This window comes from Myotis brandtii, unplaced genomic scaffold (assembly GCF_000412655.1).
Source record: "Myotis brandtii unplaced genomic scaffold, ASM41265v1 scaffold603, whole genome shotgun sequence".
NCBI classification, from domain to species: domain Eukaryota; kingdom Metazoa; phylum Chordata; class Mammalia; order Chiroptera; family Vespertilionidae; genus Myotis; species Myotis brandtii.
In genome coordinates, this window is record NW_005370284.1 from 546009 (window position 1) to 558317 (window position 12309).

The 12309-nt window shown below is 56.8% G+C and overlaps 1 protein-coding gene across 1 annotated transcript in view; it reads right to left on the minus strand.

Annotated features, from left to right (window-relative positions):
• Window positions 1-385: 385 nt before the first annotated feature.
• The window catches only part of LOC102253141 (bifunctional heparan sulfate N-deacetylase/N-sulfotransferase 4), a gene marked incomplete at its 5' end in the record, with an annotated part of 150100 nt that continues 138176 nt past the window's right edge, over window positions 386-12309 (minus strand). Inside the window, 3 exons of the mRNA XM_014550539.1 lie at window positions 386-525; window positions 3386-3488; window positions 10161-10270. Coding sequence (XP_014406025.1) covers window positions 406-525; window positions 3386-3488; window positions 10161-10270 — 333 coding nt within the window. The remainder of the gene's footprint in view (window positions 526-3385; window positions 3489-10160; window positions 10271-12309) is intronic.

Genomic DNA, 12309 nt, shown 5'->3' on the forward strand with positions numbered 1-12309 from the left:
GGCCTCTCTCACAACAAAGCACGGAGGGAAGTGGAGCCCTCCACTCAGCCCTGGCTCACACCAGCCTCGGTCCTGTCTCCTGCCCAGGACTCTAACTTGTCCCTCGCCCACGGTCAGGGCTCCGGGTCACCGAGTCCCTGAAGCCAGAGGCGTGGGCTGTGCTGGGATCCCCGCCTGGAAACTCCCCGCAGCTCCCGTGACTCCGCTGCCGCAGATATAGGTTTCACGTGTGGAAAGGACAGGAGGGGCTTGGCCACTGTCCCTCCCCGGGGCACGTGTGCGCTGACCTGCCAGCACAGGGAGGGGACTGGGTTCCATCGTCTCCGTGGAGAGACACATGTTTAAACAGCCTTTCCGTAGCTCCTGGAAGCTTTGGGAAGGTGCCCGGCCCGGTGCCCGCGGGCGCTACCTGGCCTTCCGCAGCTCTTGGCGCAGCCAGGCCGGCAGGGGCTGCCCGAGCCGGTGCAGCAGCCGGGACAGCTCCACGTTGTGGTCCCGGTAGTAGCCGGACAGGAAGGCTCTGGCCTGCGAGGCAGAGGGAGAGAGGAGCTGAGCGTGTCCCGTGTCCTGAGAAGAGACCGCACGGCCTGCTCCTCGAGGGGCTTGTGACAACACAGGCAGCGGCAAAGATGCGTCTCTGTGCGTCTGCTCAGATGTCACTCATTTTTACCTTTTGAAACTGTTTGGGGCAGAACAGAATATGGGGGACCCGCTGCAGCGATCAGAACTGTGGGTCCTGCTCCGTCACCGTGACGGCTCTGCTCTGGGTAGAAGCACCGCCTCGCCTGGCTGGGAGTCGCCGCCTGGGCCCGGGGAGCCCCCCTGGGAACGCTCCGGAACCGCCCCTCACGATGGAGGGACTCACCACGTCGTGGCCGAGACGACCTCGTCCCGGAGGCACCTGCTCTTCCCACCCCAGCCCCTCCTGCCTGTGATCTGGTTCCAGGCGCCCGGAGGCCCCCCCCCCCCCCAGCCCGCATGACCTGTAACCTGTACGATTATCCCTGTCCGCTTCCCATGCCTGTAACTCCTTCTCCCCATAGAAGCAGCTTCGTGTGGGGGGCAGAGCAGATGTCTGTGGGCGACCTGCTGCTCCCCCTGCTGCCGGCAGGACTGGGTTAAACGCTCACAGAGGACCCAGCCCCATCTCTGCTGAGTTGGCTCACATAGTGACAGGCGCCCGGACCCCTTGGTCGTCCGGTTACAGAAACATCTGGCAGACACGTAGCTGAAAATGAGACCCGGTCCAGGTGTGTCGGCTGCGGCTCATTCACCACGTGCCCCGTTGAGGGCGGATGGGTGACGTCCACGGGGAGAGACGGAGGGGGGTCCTCTGATGCTACAGAGGAGCCAGGGCGGGGGCAGATCTGGTACCAACTCTACAGACCTCGCTGGACAAACTCAGATTCTTCCACTGAATGTGGCCACCTTCTGTCACTTTGGGCCGTGGCATAAAAACAAAACATCCTACAAATGGAAATTCACGTTTAAAGAAATAACTTGTAATGCTGCAGAAACATTTCCTATCTTTTTTTGGGGACCAAAATAGGTTTTCAAAAAATCATCAAGAACTTTCTACTTCAAAACGGTCTCGTTGGAGACCATCCTGGGCCGCGTCTCTGGGTCCCTGTTCCTCGCCGGCCGCAGGGCTCGGGCCTTCGCAGATGGAGGGCTACACGCCAGGGTTACCCGACGGGCCATGGCCCTAGCTTATGCTTTCTTTTCTTTCTGGAAAACAGCGAGTTCACCCTGGGGTTCCTGTCTGGGTGACCCCTGCCTCACCCTATCGCCCAGGGAGCTCTGCATCCCTGATGGAAGGTAGGGAGGACCGGTCCCTGCCTAAACTCAGACACCAACAGCCGTGTTTTCCGTCTGGTCAAAGCCACACCCTCCCTCGTCAGCCCGTCCAGTAATTTACCACGAATGAACCCCTTTCTTCCTACAAACTCCCCGCGCGCCTCCTGCCTCCTGGGAGAGGGGACTCGAACGGCCACACCCTTCACGAACACCCACCCGGTGTTCCGTTACGTGTCCTCCCGGGACCCCGACGCACACCCTTCACGTCCCGATCAGCTGCTTGTAGACGCGGTGGGAACGTTACGCCCACCGATGTCCTGCAGGTTAAAGTGATTTCGGAAGCCCACTGACATTCTCAAGTCCAAGGTTCTAGTTTGAGGACCTCCTGGTCCCTCTGTTTCCATAGTAACGCCCGCATCACTCCATCCCTCCCTTGCTCGCCTTGCCCAAGAGGGATGCTCGTGATCTGTGCTCCGGAGGCTCGCTGCTTCCCAATCCCGAGCCTCCTCCGAGCAGCCCTCCGACCACAGAACCCCCTGCCTCGTAGAGGGTCCCGCTCCCCGGATCTTATCAGACCAGGGGCCATAGCTAGCTCTCCCGCCCCCCCCCCCCCCCCCCCCCCCCCGGCAATCTAGGCCCATGACTGTCTTATCCTAGCTGACATCCTGGCAGAAGAAACAGACACTTGGTCTGTGTTGCGTCTCCGACACAGCACTCCTAAAACGGAACATCCCTGGTGAGAGAGAGCGACCACGTCATCTCTGTCAGGTGAAGAGGTGGCGTTTCAACCTCACCCAGATGGGGCTGGCTGCTGGGAGAACCCCGCGGGCATAGGAGGTAGGAGCTCGAGCCCCACCCCTGACCCCTGGGAGGAGAGAGGGGTGGGGGTGGCATGATCCCCAAGGCCAGGGAGTGCCTCAGTCCTGCTGTAAGGGAGCCGTCACCCCCACACCCGATCAGAGGGACCACGATCTCCGGGTGGTGAAGCAGAGATATTGGGGAGAGGGGGACCCCGAGACATGGATGCCCTGCCCCTCCCCACGCGGCCCTGTGCTCCTCTCCCATCCAGCCGTTCCTGGGTGAGTCCCGTGTTTATCTGAGTTCTGGGAGCCGCTCCCATGAGTTAATGAAACCCAGGGAGGGGCGTGGGGCCCTGTGACTTCCAGCCGGTGGGTCACGGGGCACAGGTGAGCCTGGGGGCTGGGAGGCCTCCGAGGGGGCGGGGAGGGCGGCCTTGCAGGCCTGAGCCCCGACCTTTGGCTCTGACGCTGCTGCGGTGGACGGTGGAGTGAGCCGGACTGTAGGACCCCCGGCCGGGGCCCAGCACTGCCTGTCGGCGGGAAGAAGCCCCCCGTCATGGTGCAGGGGCCTCCACGGCTTACTCAGCCCGTGCACAGAGCAGGCGCTGGGCGTGCACTTACTATGTAAGCGCGCTGCTCACACACGTCATCCAGCCACGTGTCTGCTAACCCGTGTGGGCACCTCACACGCCTGGAGCGGGCTGCTGTCCAGTGAGCGTTCCCGCCCTCACTCCGGTGACGGTGTGCGCGTGGCTGCACCCCACGATCCTGAAACCAGGGAAACCCACCTGGGGGTCCATGGGCGGGTACTTCCGGCCTTTGCTTTTCCCCAGGCATTTGGTCTTCCCTCCTTCCAGCAGTTGGCACCAAAAGCCCTTCTGGGGGTCAAACCTACAAGAGACCACACGTGGACGCGGTCAGAGAGATGATCACAAACGACGCGGAATCCGGTGGGGAGGCCTCCCTCGGGGACGGAGCGCCCTTGGAGCCCCGTGCGCCCAGGTGTGTAATTCACACCTACACGCAGTTGTTCAATTGGCCTGAGAGTCTAAGCGAAATCAAATAAACGCGATCTTATTACAGGGGAACCTCGTTCCGCTTCTGGACCCTAATGCGTTCGGAAGGCTGATCGAGAAGCCATTGGTTCCAGCACGGAATCATTTTCCCCCTAGAAAGACTGTAAATGGAACGAATCCGTCCCAGACCCCCACCTGATCCCGTGTTAACCGTCCTCACACACAGTGCTTGTCTGATGGTCTGTTTACTGTATAAATAAACACTTCTTTTCTTTTTTTAAAAAAAATATATTTTATTGATTTTTTACAGAGAGGAAGGAAGAGGGATAGAGAGTTAGAAACATCGATCAGCTGCCTCTTGCACACCCCCTACTGGGGATGCGCCCGCAACCAAGATACATGCCCTTGACAGGAATCGAACCCGGGACCCTTCAGTCCACAGGCCGACGCTCTATCCACTGAGCCAAACCATTCAGGGCAACACTTCTTTTCTTAAACTTCTCGAACCACGCCTTCTGGCCTTACAGGGATTTTTCCTGAATCACTGCCCCGAAATTCAGTCACTGCCTAACTGCTCCTCTTTGGTCCAAACCAACACCAGCTTTGCCACCTTTTCCAGTGCCTGTGATGGCTGTTGTGTGAGCACGTTCACACCTTTACAACATCACACGCCCCACGGCCTCTCCATGTTTTAAAACTGTGCTGATCGCCAGCAACAAAAGCATTCTCTCCTGTGCTAGCCGGGGCCGGACGCGTCTTGTCTGCTGAGGTATCAGCCTGGAAGGGTTATCAGGTCAAACACAGAAGATGTGGCTGACAACCGAGACATTTTTTTCTGTGAACAACTTGGTCGAGAACCGAATCGTTCGAGATGGGAGACGTTCGAGAAGCGAGGTTGAACTGTCTCTGTTTTAGCATCTTTGTTCTGTCGTGGAAAGACACACCTTTAGTTTGAGCTTACATTGAAGTTACTAAGTTTGATGTTTTCCTTGTTCACCCATAAAGATCAAGGCCTAGTCATCAAGATGACAGCCCATGATGAAGGACCTTCAACATATGAATCCTCACCCTGATTCTCCGCCCAAGTGAGTCAATGTCTCTGAAATCCTTCCATGGTCTACAGCAGGGGTCCTCAAACTTTTTAAACAGGGGCCAGTTCACTGTCCCTCAGACCATTGGAGGGCCCGACTAGAGTTTAAAAAAAAACAACTATGAACAAATTCCTATGCACACTGCACATATCTTATTTTGAAGTAAAAAAAACAAAATGGGAACAAATACAATATTTGTATTTGCATGTGGCCCGCGGGCCGTAGTTTGAGGACCCCTGGTCTACAGGGCGGGCAAATGTAGGGTGACAGCAGTGAGTACTGCAAACACAGAGTTTATTCTTGTATTCTTACGTATTAATTACTGTATTCTTTCCCTTACAAACAACTGTTAACCGACTTTTGCCCCACCCTGTATATACAATGACTTAATGTAATAAAAATAAAATTCCGTGAATACAATCATGAATGAAACACTTTAATTTGGAAAAATACTGTATGTTTTTACAGTTCAAAAGGTTCATACCTTTCAAGGAGAGAATTAAAAGTGTAAAACACGCCTGGCCAGTGTGGCCCAGTGGTTGAGCATCGACCTATGAACCAGGAGATCACGGTTCGATTCCAGGTCAAGGGCACATGCCTGGGTTGGGGGCTCCATCTCCAGTGTGGGGCGTGCAGCAGGCAGCCGATTCATGATTCTCTCTCATCATTGATGTTTCTCTCTCTCTCTCTCCCTCTCCCTTCCTCTCTGAAATCAATAAAAAATACATTAAAAAAGGGTAAAATACAATGTTTTATATTTGGGGACAGTGAGCCGGACGAGGGCGGTTGGAGGACCTCACTTCTGTTGAAGCCGGTGACCCCAGCAGGCGGCTCAGGGCCCTGGGTCCCAGGTTTCTAACTCGCGCTCCCAGGGCTGCAGGAAGATACAGGAGAAACGAGGTGTGGCCTCATTGACTTGTTTGAGCTCCACGTGGAAGCAACTGAAAAGCAGAATTTCTGCTTAGGACTAACAAGGCAGGAACAATGAAGCCTGAGCCGGACGAGGAGAGGCGTGCTCACGGCACCGCCTGGGACCCGCGGCACGCAGAACTCGGGAGGCGCGTGGTCCTGCCGCTCGGCAGAGGTTCCGAGGACGGAGCGAAATGGCCGGGGACGCAAAGTTCATTAGCGGCGGCAACTGTCGCTGCCCTGGGCCTTTGCCAGACACCGCGTCCTGCTGCTCACCGCTGCACACGTGAGCTTCAGAGTCCCCTGCCTGCCTGCAGCCCAGGCTGCCTGCAGTGCCCATGTTGTCCATGAGAATTAAACACATCACGGGCGAACGGGTGCAGGGAAGGCAGGGCCGTTTCCACCTGGGCTTTCAACGTGCTGCTTCCCATCCCCGTCCTGCCTCCCGCTGAGCTTTCGTTAAGCCCCAATCGGAGAGGCGATGACAATTCAGCGGCTGCGCAGATGGGACGGGAAGTGGCCCCGTGGTGCCCAGGCGGCCTTGTTGCCGGGAGGGTGGGTAACTGCGTCCCGGTGACACGCAGCGCTGGCCACGGAGCCCAGGTGTCTGCAGGCGCTGCTCTTAGGTGTGCGGGCCCCTTGCTCCCCACTGAGACGGAGCCCAGCCACCTGAGGAGGGAGAACCTTCCGGAAGCCCGCAGGGCCCTGCAGGTGGGCTGTCATCACCTGGAAGCCACGCTGCTCTGCTGTCCTGGCTTCACTGATGGCCTCGCTGACGCCGAGCCGCCCGTGGCCGAGAGGGCGTTTCTCCTCCCTGGGGTACAGGGTGCATCTTCCTCCGTGTTCCCTGCGCAGGGAACTGTGAGATGGAGACGCGTGGCCTCCTCGGACGAGGGCTGGACAGCTTTGAGGACGTGAGGCAGCTGCCATCCGCATCCCTCCATGGCCCGAGCGTCGCGCAGTTGTTACTGTTCCCACGGCCGAGACGCATTAGAAACCAGCTGTTCTGTGCTTGTCGGCCATCTCCCTTCCCCGGGAGGCGTGGCAGCTCACGGGACCGTCAGCAGCTGTTTGCGTGTCCTCAAGTGCCGCTGGGAGGCGGAGGCCGGCCTCCTCCAGAGCAATGATGCGCTGTGGGTCAGGGGTGCGGGGCCCTGGGGGTGCGCTGCCCGTGCTGGTGGCTCCACGTGCAGGTAACACCTCCTCAGGGCTTCTCCCTAGACCGGGAGCCACCCAACCTCATCACTGCTTCTCGTCCGCCCATGACCCTCCCTCCTGTCTAATTGATAACCACCTGCCAGGAGCCGGGAAAGGATGTGATTAGGCTCCTTAGACGTCGGCCTGACATTGACTCGGCCTCCTCTCGGCCTGGGGAGGGAGGCCAGCGCACCCATTACTCTGGTAACGGCTCTGGCTTCAGCAGGTTTCCTTGTGTTTGTCTTGTTTACATTTTCCCACTTTTACTTACACAAGGACAGGGTTTTATTTCCCAAGCTGCCTACAGTGATGCCTCTCCAACCACATCCCCATGAGCAGGAGACTCCCCCTCCCCCTGTGGACTTGGGCTCCCCTCCCCCCATGGGCTTTGGCTCGCCTCCCTCCATGGGCTTGGGCTCCCCCTCCCCACGTGGATTTGGGCTCCCCTCCCCCCATGGGCTTGGGCTCCCCCTCCCCACGTGGATTTGGGCTCCCCTCCCCCCATGGGCTTGGGCTCCCCCTCCCCACGTGGATTTGGGCTCCCCTCCCCCCATGGGCTTGGGCTCCCCCTCCCCACGTGGATTTGGGCTCCCCTCCCCCCATGGGCTTGGGCTCCCCCTCCCCACGTGGATTTGGGCTCCCCTCCCCCCATGGGCTTGGGCTCCCCCTCCCCACGTGGATTTGGGCTCCCCTCCCCCCATGGGCTTGGGCTCCCCCTCCCCACGTGGATTTGGGCTCCCCTCCCCCCATGGGCTTGGGCTCCCCCTCCCCACGTGGATTTGGGCTCCCCTCCCCCCATGGGCTTGGGCTCCCCCTCCCCACGTGGATTTGGGCTCCCCTCCCCCCATGGGCTTGGGCTCCCCCTCCCCACGTGGATTTGGGCTCCCCTCCCCCCATGGGCTTGGGCTCCCCCTCCCCACGTGGATTTGGGCTCCCCTCCCCCCATGGGCTTGGGCTCCCCCTCCCCACGTGGATTTGGGCTCCCCTCCCCCCACCCCCTCCCCCCATGGACTTGGGCTCCCCTCCCCCATGGATTTGAGCTCCCCTCCCCCCATGGGTTTGAGCTCCCCCTCCCCCCGTGGACTTGGGCTGGCTGTGGTGACTTGGGTGTAATCAACAGAGCATGGCATTAGTGGTGCTGTGTGACCTGCGGGCGAGGCCCAAGGAGGCCCTGGCTGCCTTGGACCACTGCCCCGACGTGCTGTCCACCCTCAGAGCCCAGCCAGCATGGAGAGCAAGCCCCATGAGGGGTGTCCTCCCATTGAACTCGGTCTCTGATCTATCCCCATCCACCAGACAGAGATGTGAGTGAGGACGAGAAGGAAGAGTCAGGTTCAAGGTGGCGAAGGTCCTGAGTCACCTCCACCTGGGGTCCCGGGATAACTCGGTCTGTGGGGGATCTGGGTGGGGGGGGCTCCACCAGTGGGAGGACAGGCAGACACTCTGGCTGGGGGCAGACAACACACCTGGGCCACGGACCTGAAACCCACTGGCGGGCGGCCGCAGGCAGGGGCAGTAGAGGAATGTCTCGATGAGCTGGGAGACAAAGCCATGGAACTCCCCAGAGCAGCAAATGAAAATAAACTTTAAGAGACCTGAAGGGACCTGGGAGATGGCAAGTGGAACAACGTTCACATGTAAGGGTCCTGGAACCAGACAGCTTCCCTGGCGAATTCTACCGAAGAAGATCCCAATCCCTCAAACTCTCCCGCAACATCGAAGAGGAGAGCTCGCTCGCACATTTCATAAGGCCCACGTTATCCCGACTGCAAACCAGGCAAGGACGCAGAGAAGCAGAATTACAGGCCCATGTCCCTGGAGAATGCAGATGCAGAAATCCCCAACAAATCCAACAAGACGTGAACAGGCTCAGTCCCACACCGGCATCAGGTGGGACTCAGTCCTGGGAGACAAGGATGGTTCGACCCTCGCAGTCCATGCAACTTTACGAAAACACCAAGAACTCACTGATGAACACAGGGATGCTGCAGGATACAATGTTAACATTTGGAAATCTGTGGCATTTCTACACACAAATCATGAACCATTGGAAAGAGATCAAGAAAACAAACCCATGTATGATTGCATCTGAAAGAATAAAATACTTAGGACTACATTTAATCGAGGAGATGAGTGACCCGCACACTGAAAAAGTAGCTTCCAGAAGATTCCAGGGCCCAGACATTCAAGTCACATCCAGACATCCACGTCTTCCCAGTGGTGGCCCCAGGTATGATGAGCAGAGACAAGCTATCTCCATTCCCAGCCCACAGAATCCACGAGCCAATAACGTGGCCGTGGCCCCATGCTGGTAGGCTTGGAAATGGCCCCTCATGCAGCAACAGATTGTTGGACATTAGACATGATTCTCTCTGAGCAGGTTACCTCATTTAATGAATACAGAGTAAACCCAAAATCCGCCTGGCAGGCGTGGCTCGGTGGTTGAGTGTCAACCTAAGAACCAGGAGGTCAGGTTCAATTCCTGGTCAGGGCACATGCCCAGGTTGTGGGCTCGATCCCCAGTGTGGGGCATGTAGGAGGCAGCCGATCAATGATTCTCTTTCATCACTGATGTTTCTCTCTCTCTCCCTCTCACTTCCTCTCTGAAATCAATCCTATATAATAAAAGGCTAATATGCAAATTGACCAAACAGCCAAACGACTGTTCGCTATGATGCGCACTGACCACCAGGGGGCAGACGCTCAATGCAGGAGCTGCCCCCTGGTGGTCAGTGTGCTCCCACAGGGGGAGTGCTGCTCAGCCAGAAGCCCTGAGCCAGGCTCACGGCTGGCGAGTACAGCGGCGGTTGCGGGAGCCTTTCACACAGGATGTCTGACTTCTGGCCGTCAGTCGGACAACCCCCGAGGGCTCCCAGACTGTGAGAGGGTGCAGGCTGGCCTGAGGGACCCCCCTGAGTGCATGAATTTCATGCATCGGGCCTCTGAGGGACCCCCCTGAGTGCACGAATTTCATGCACTGGGCCTCTAGTAAAAATATAAAAAAAAGAAAAAAGAAATCTTCCCACTGTCATGGATCTCGTGATGCCATCGGGGTTTTGTTCCTGACCTGTAGACCCCGAAGGAGAGAGACTAACCTTTCACCTTTAAGCCTCCATTCCTGGGGATGGAAAAAGTGGATGTAACCAAACTTTTCCTGGGAAGAGCTCACAAAAAAGGCAGACACTCCGTGGATAACGAGGATGCTCCCCCGAGGGCTCTGGAGTCACACAATGAGGTGTAAAAACGTAGCTTGTGCTAATGGTGCAGGCTCATCTGCACCCCCACCCCGACCCCGGGATCACTTATGATGGCAACTGATGGGCGCACGGGCGAGCATGAGGCAGACTCACGTCAGTGCTTCTGAGTAGTTGTAACGCGGCGTCACTCCCAGAAACTTCTGGACGCCGTCCATCACAGCGGCCGGGTCGGACCTCAGCTGCTGTCCGTCAATAATCAGCAACTGCGAAGGCAAAAAATAGTCATTTAGTGAGGAACAAAACGAAATTAACTAGACTCAGCCGCCTCCCTGAACCTTGGATGACCTGAACCAGCGGTTAACCTGCACTACACGGAATGCATGTGCTATCAGTGTCTCCACTGGGTTAACCCGCACCACACGGATGCATGTACCATTGTGTCTCCAGTGGGTTAACCTGCTCTACACGGAATGCATGTACCATCTTGTCTCCAGGGGGTTAACCTGCTCTACACGGAATGTATGTGCTATCAGTGTCTCCAGCGGGTTAACCTGCACTACACGGAATGCATGTACATTCGTGTCTCCAGTGGGTTAACCTGCTCTACACGGAATGCATGTACATCCGTGTCTCCAGCAGGTTAACCTGTACCACACGGAATGCATGTACATTCGTGTCTCTAGATGGAACGCATAGTGATGTCTACTATGCGGCGTCTTCAAATGAACGATTAGTTTGCTGGAGGCACTATTTAGAGCCCTGAGGAACCTGACTTTACGTCAGAAGTAACCGCAGACCCTCTCTTGGTTCAGTGGCTCCGTGGGAACAGGGCTCTCCACGGGCTGTGTGCTCAGGTAACCCCCAGCCCACAAAGCCCCCTGAGCCTCCTGGAGCCCAGGGTGGAGAGCCTGGGGGTCCAGACGGAGATCACCCCATTTCTTTGCAGACCCTGGCGAGGATGAAGCTTCCTGCCGCGCCCAAGCGGGAATGAGGGGGTAAGCGGGGGGGATGCTGTCTTGCCATCCTCACTCCTGGCTCCGCCCACCTTCCCGGGCGTCTGAGCACTTCCCACGGCGGGTGACAGTCTACTTCCCAGCCGCGTCTTCCCTGTGAGGCCGAGGGGACAGACGGCACGCGGGTAAGTGCATGCGTGGCGTTCCGTGGGCGTGTGGTCCCGGATTCTCCGGTGTGAGGACCGGCCACTTTGGGACCGGCCACTGTCGGCAGGGAGACCCGAGAACGAGGTCCATGCCGCTAACCCCATGTGACCATCGTGACTGACATTAAACATGTCTGTGACTGTAAATCCTGCCTGTGGCCATGTCACCGCATTCTCCCGTGTGTAAGACGCCCCCATTAGAAGACGCCCCACTTTCCAACCCAAAATTAAGAAATTGATATTTTAAACATGTTGCTGGTTTTCCTCTAAGACAGTGGTTCTCAACCTTCTGGCCCTTTAAATACAGTTCCTCATGTTGTGACCCAACCATAAATTATTTTCGTTGCTACTTCATAACTGTCATGTTGCTACTGCTATGAATCGTCATGTAAATATCTGATATGCAGGATGGTCTTAGGCGACCCCTGTGAAAGGGTCCTTCGACCGCCAAAGGGGTCGCGACCCACAGGTTGAGAATCGCTGCTCTAAGGCTTCTTTTTTGGCATCTTAAGAGCTGTTCTTCCTGTTTTCCCCACTGTCTGATCCTACACTCAGTGGGAGGGTGTCCACATGGTCTCTCTGCAGCCCTGTTTCCATGCTCTTTTCAGAGCTGATGACATTCAGTTTGAATTTTGCAGAGTAAGACAATCGCTTACCGGTATTTATCTTTTTATTTTTTTACATCTTTATGGGCTCAGAACGCTCTGGTCCCTGTTGCAACTGCACACTCTCCACTTCCACCTCCCATTACAGCATCAGCTGACGTCAGTAACAATAAGGCTCATGATTGGAGGAAGCCAGTTTGACAAGGTATGGGCAGCTACGCACCCACACGGCTCCCTCCTCAGCTGACTTCCGTGTATAAGACGCCCCTCGATTTTCAGTCTCACGATTTTAGAAAAAAATAGCGTCTTATACACGGAAAAATATGGTAATTCCCATTTCCTTTTAAATATATGTTTATTGATTTCAGAGAGGAAGGTAGAGGGAGAGACAGATGGAAACATCAATGATGAGAGTGAATCATTGATCAGCTGCCTCCTGCACGCCCCCTACTGGGGACTGAGCCACAACCCGGGCCTGTGCCCTGACCAGGCAGCTGAACCATGACCTCCTGGTTCGTAGGTCGATGCTCAGTAACTG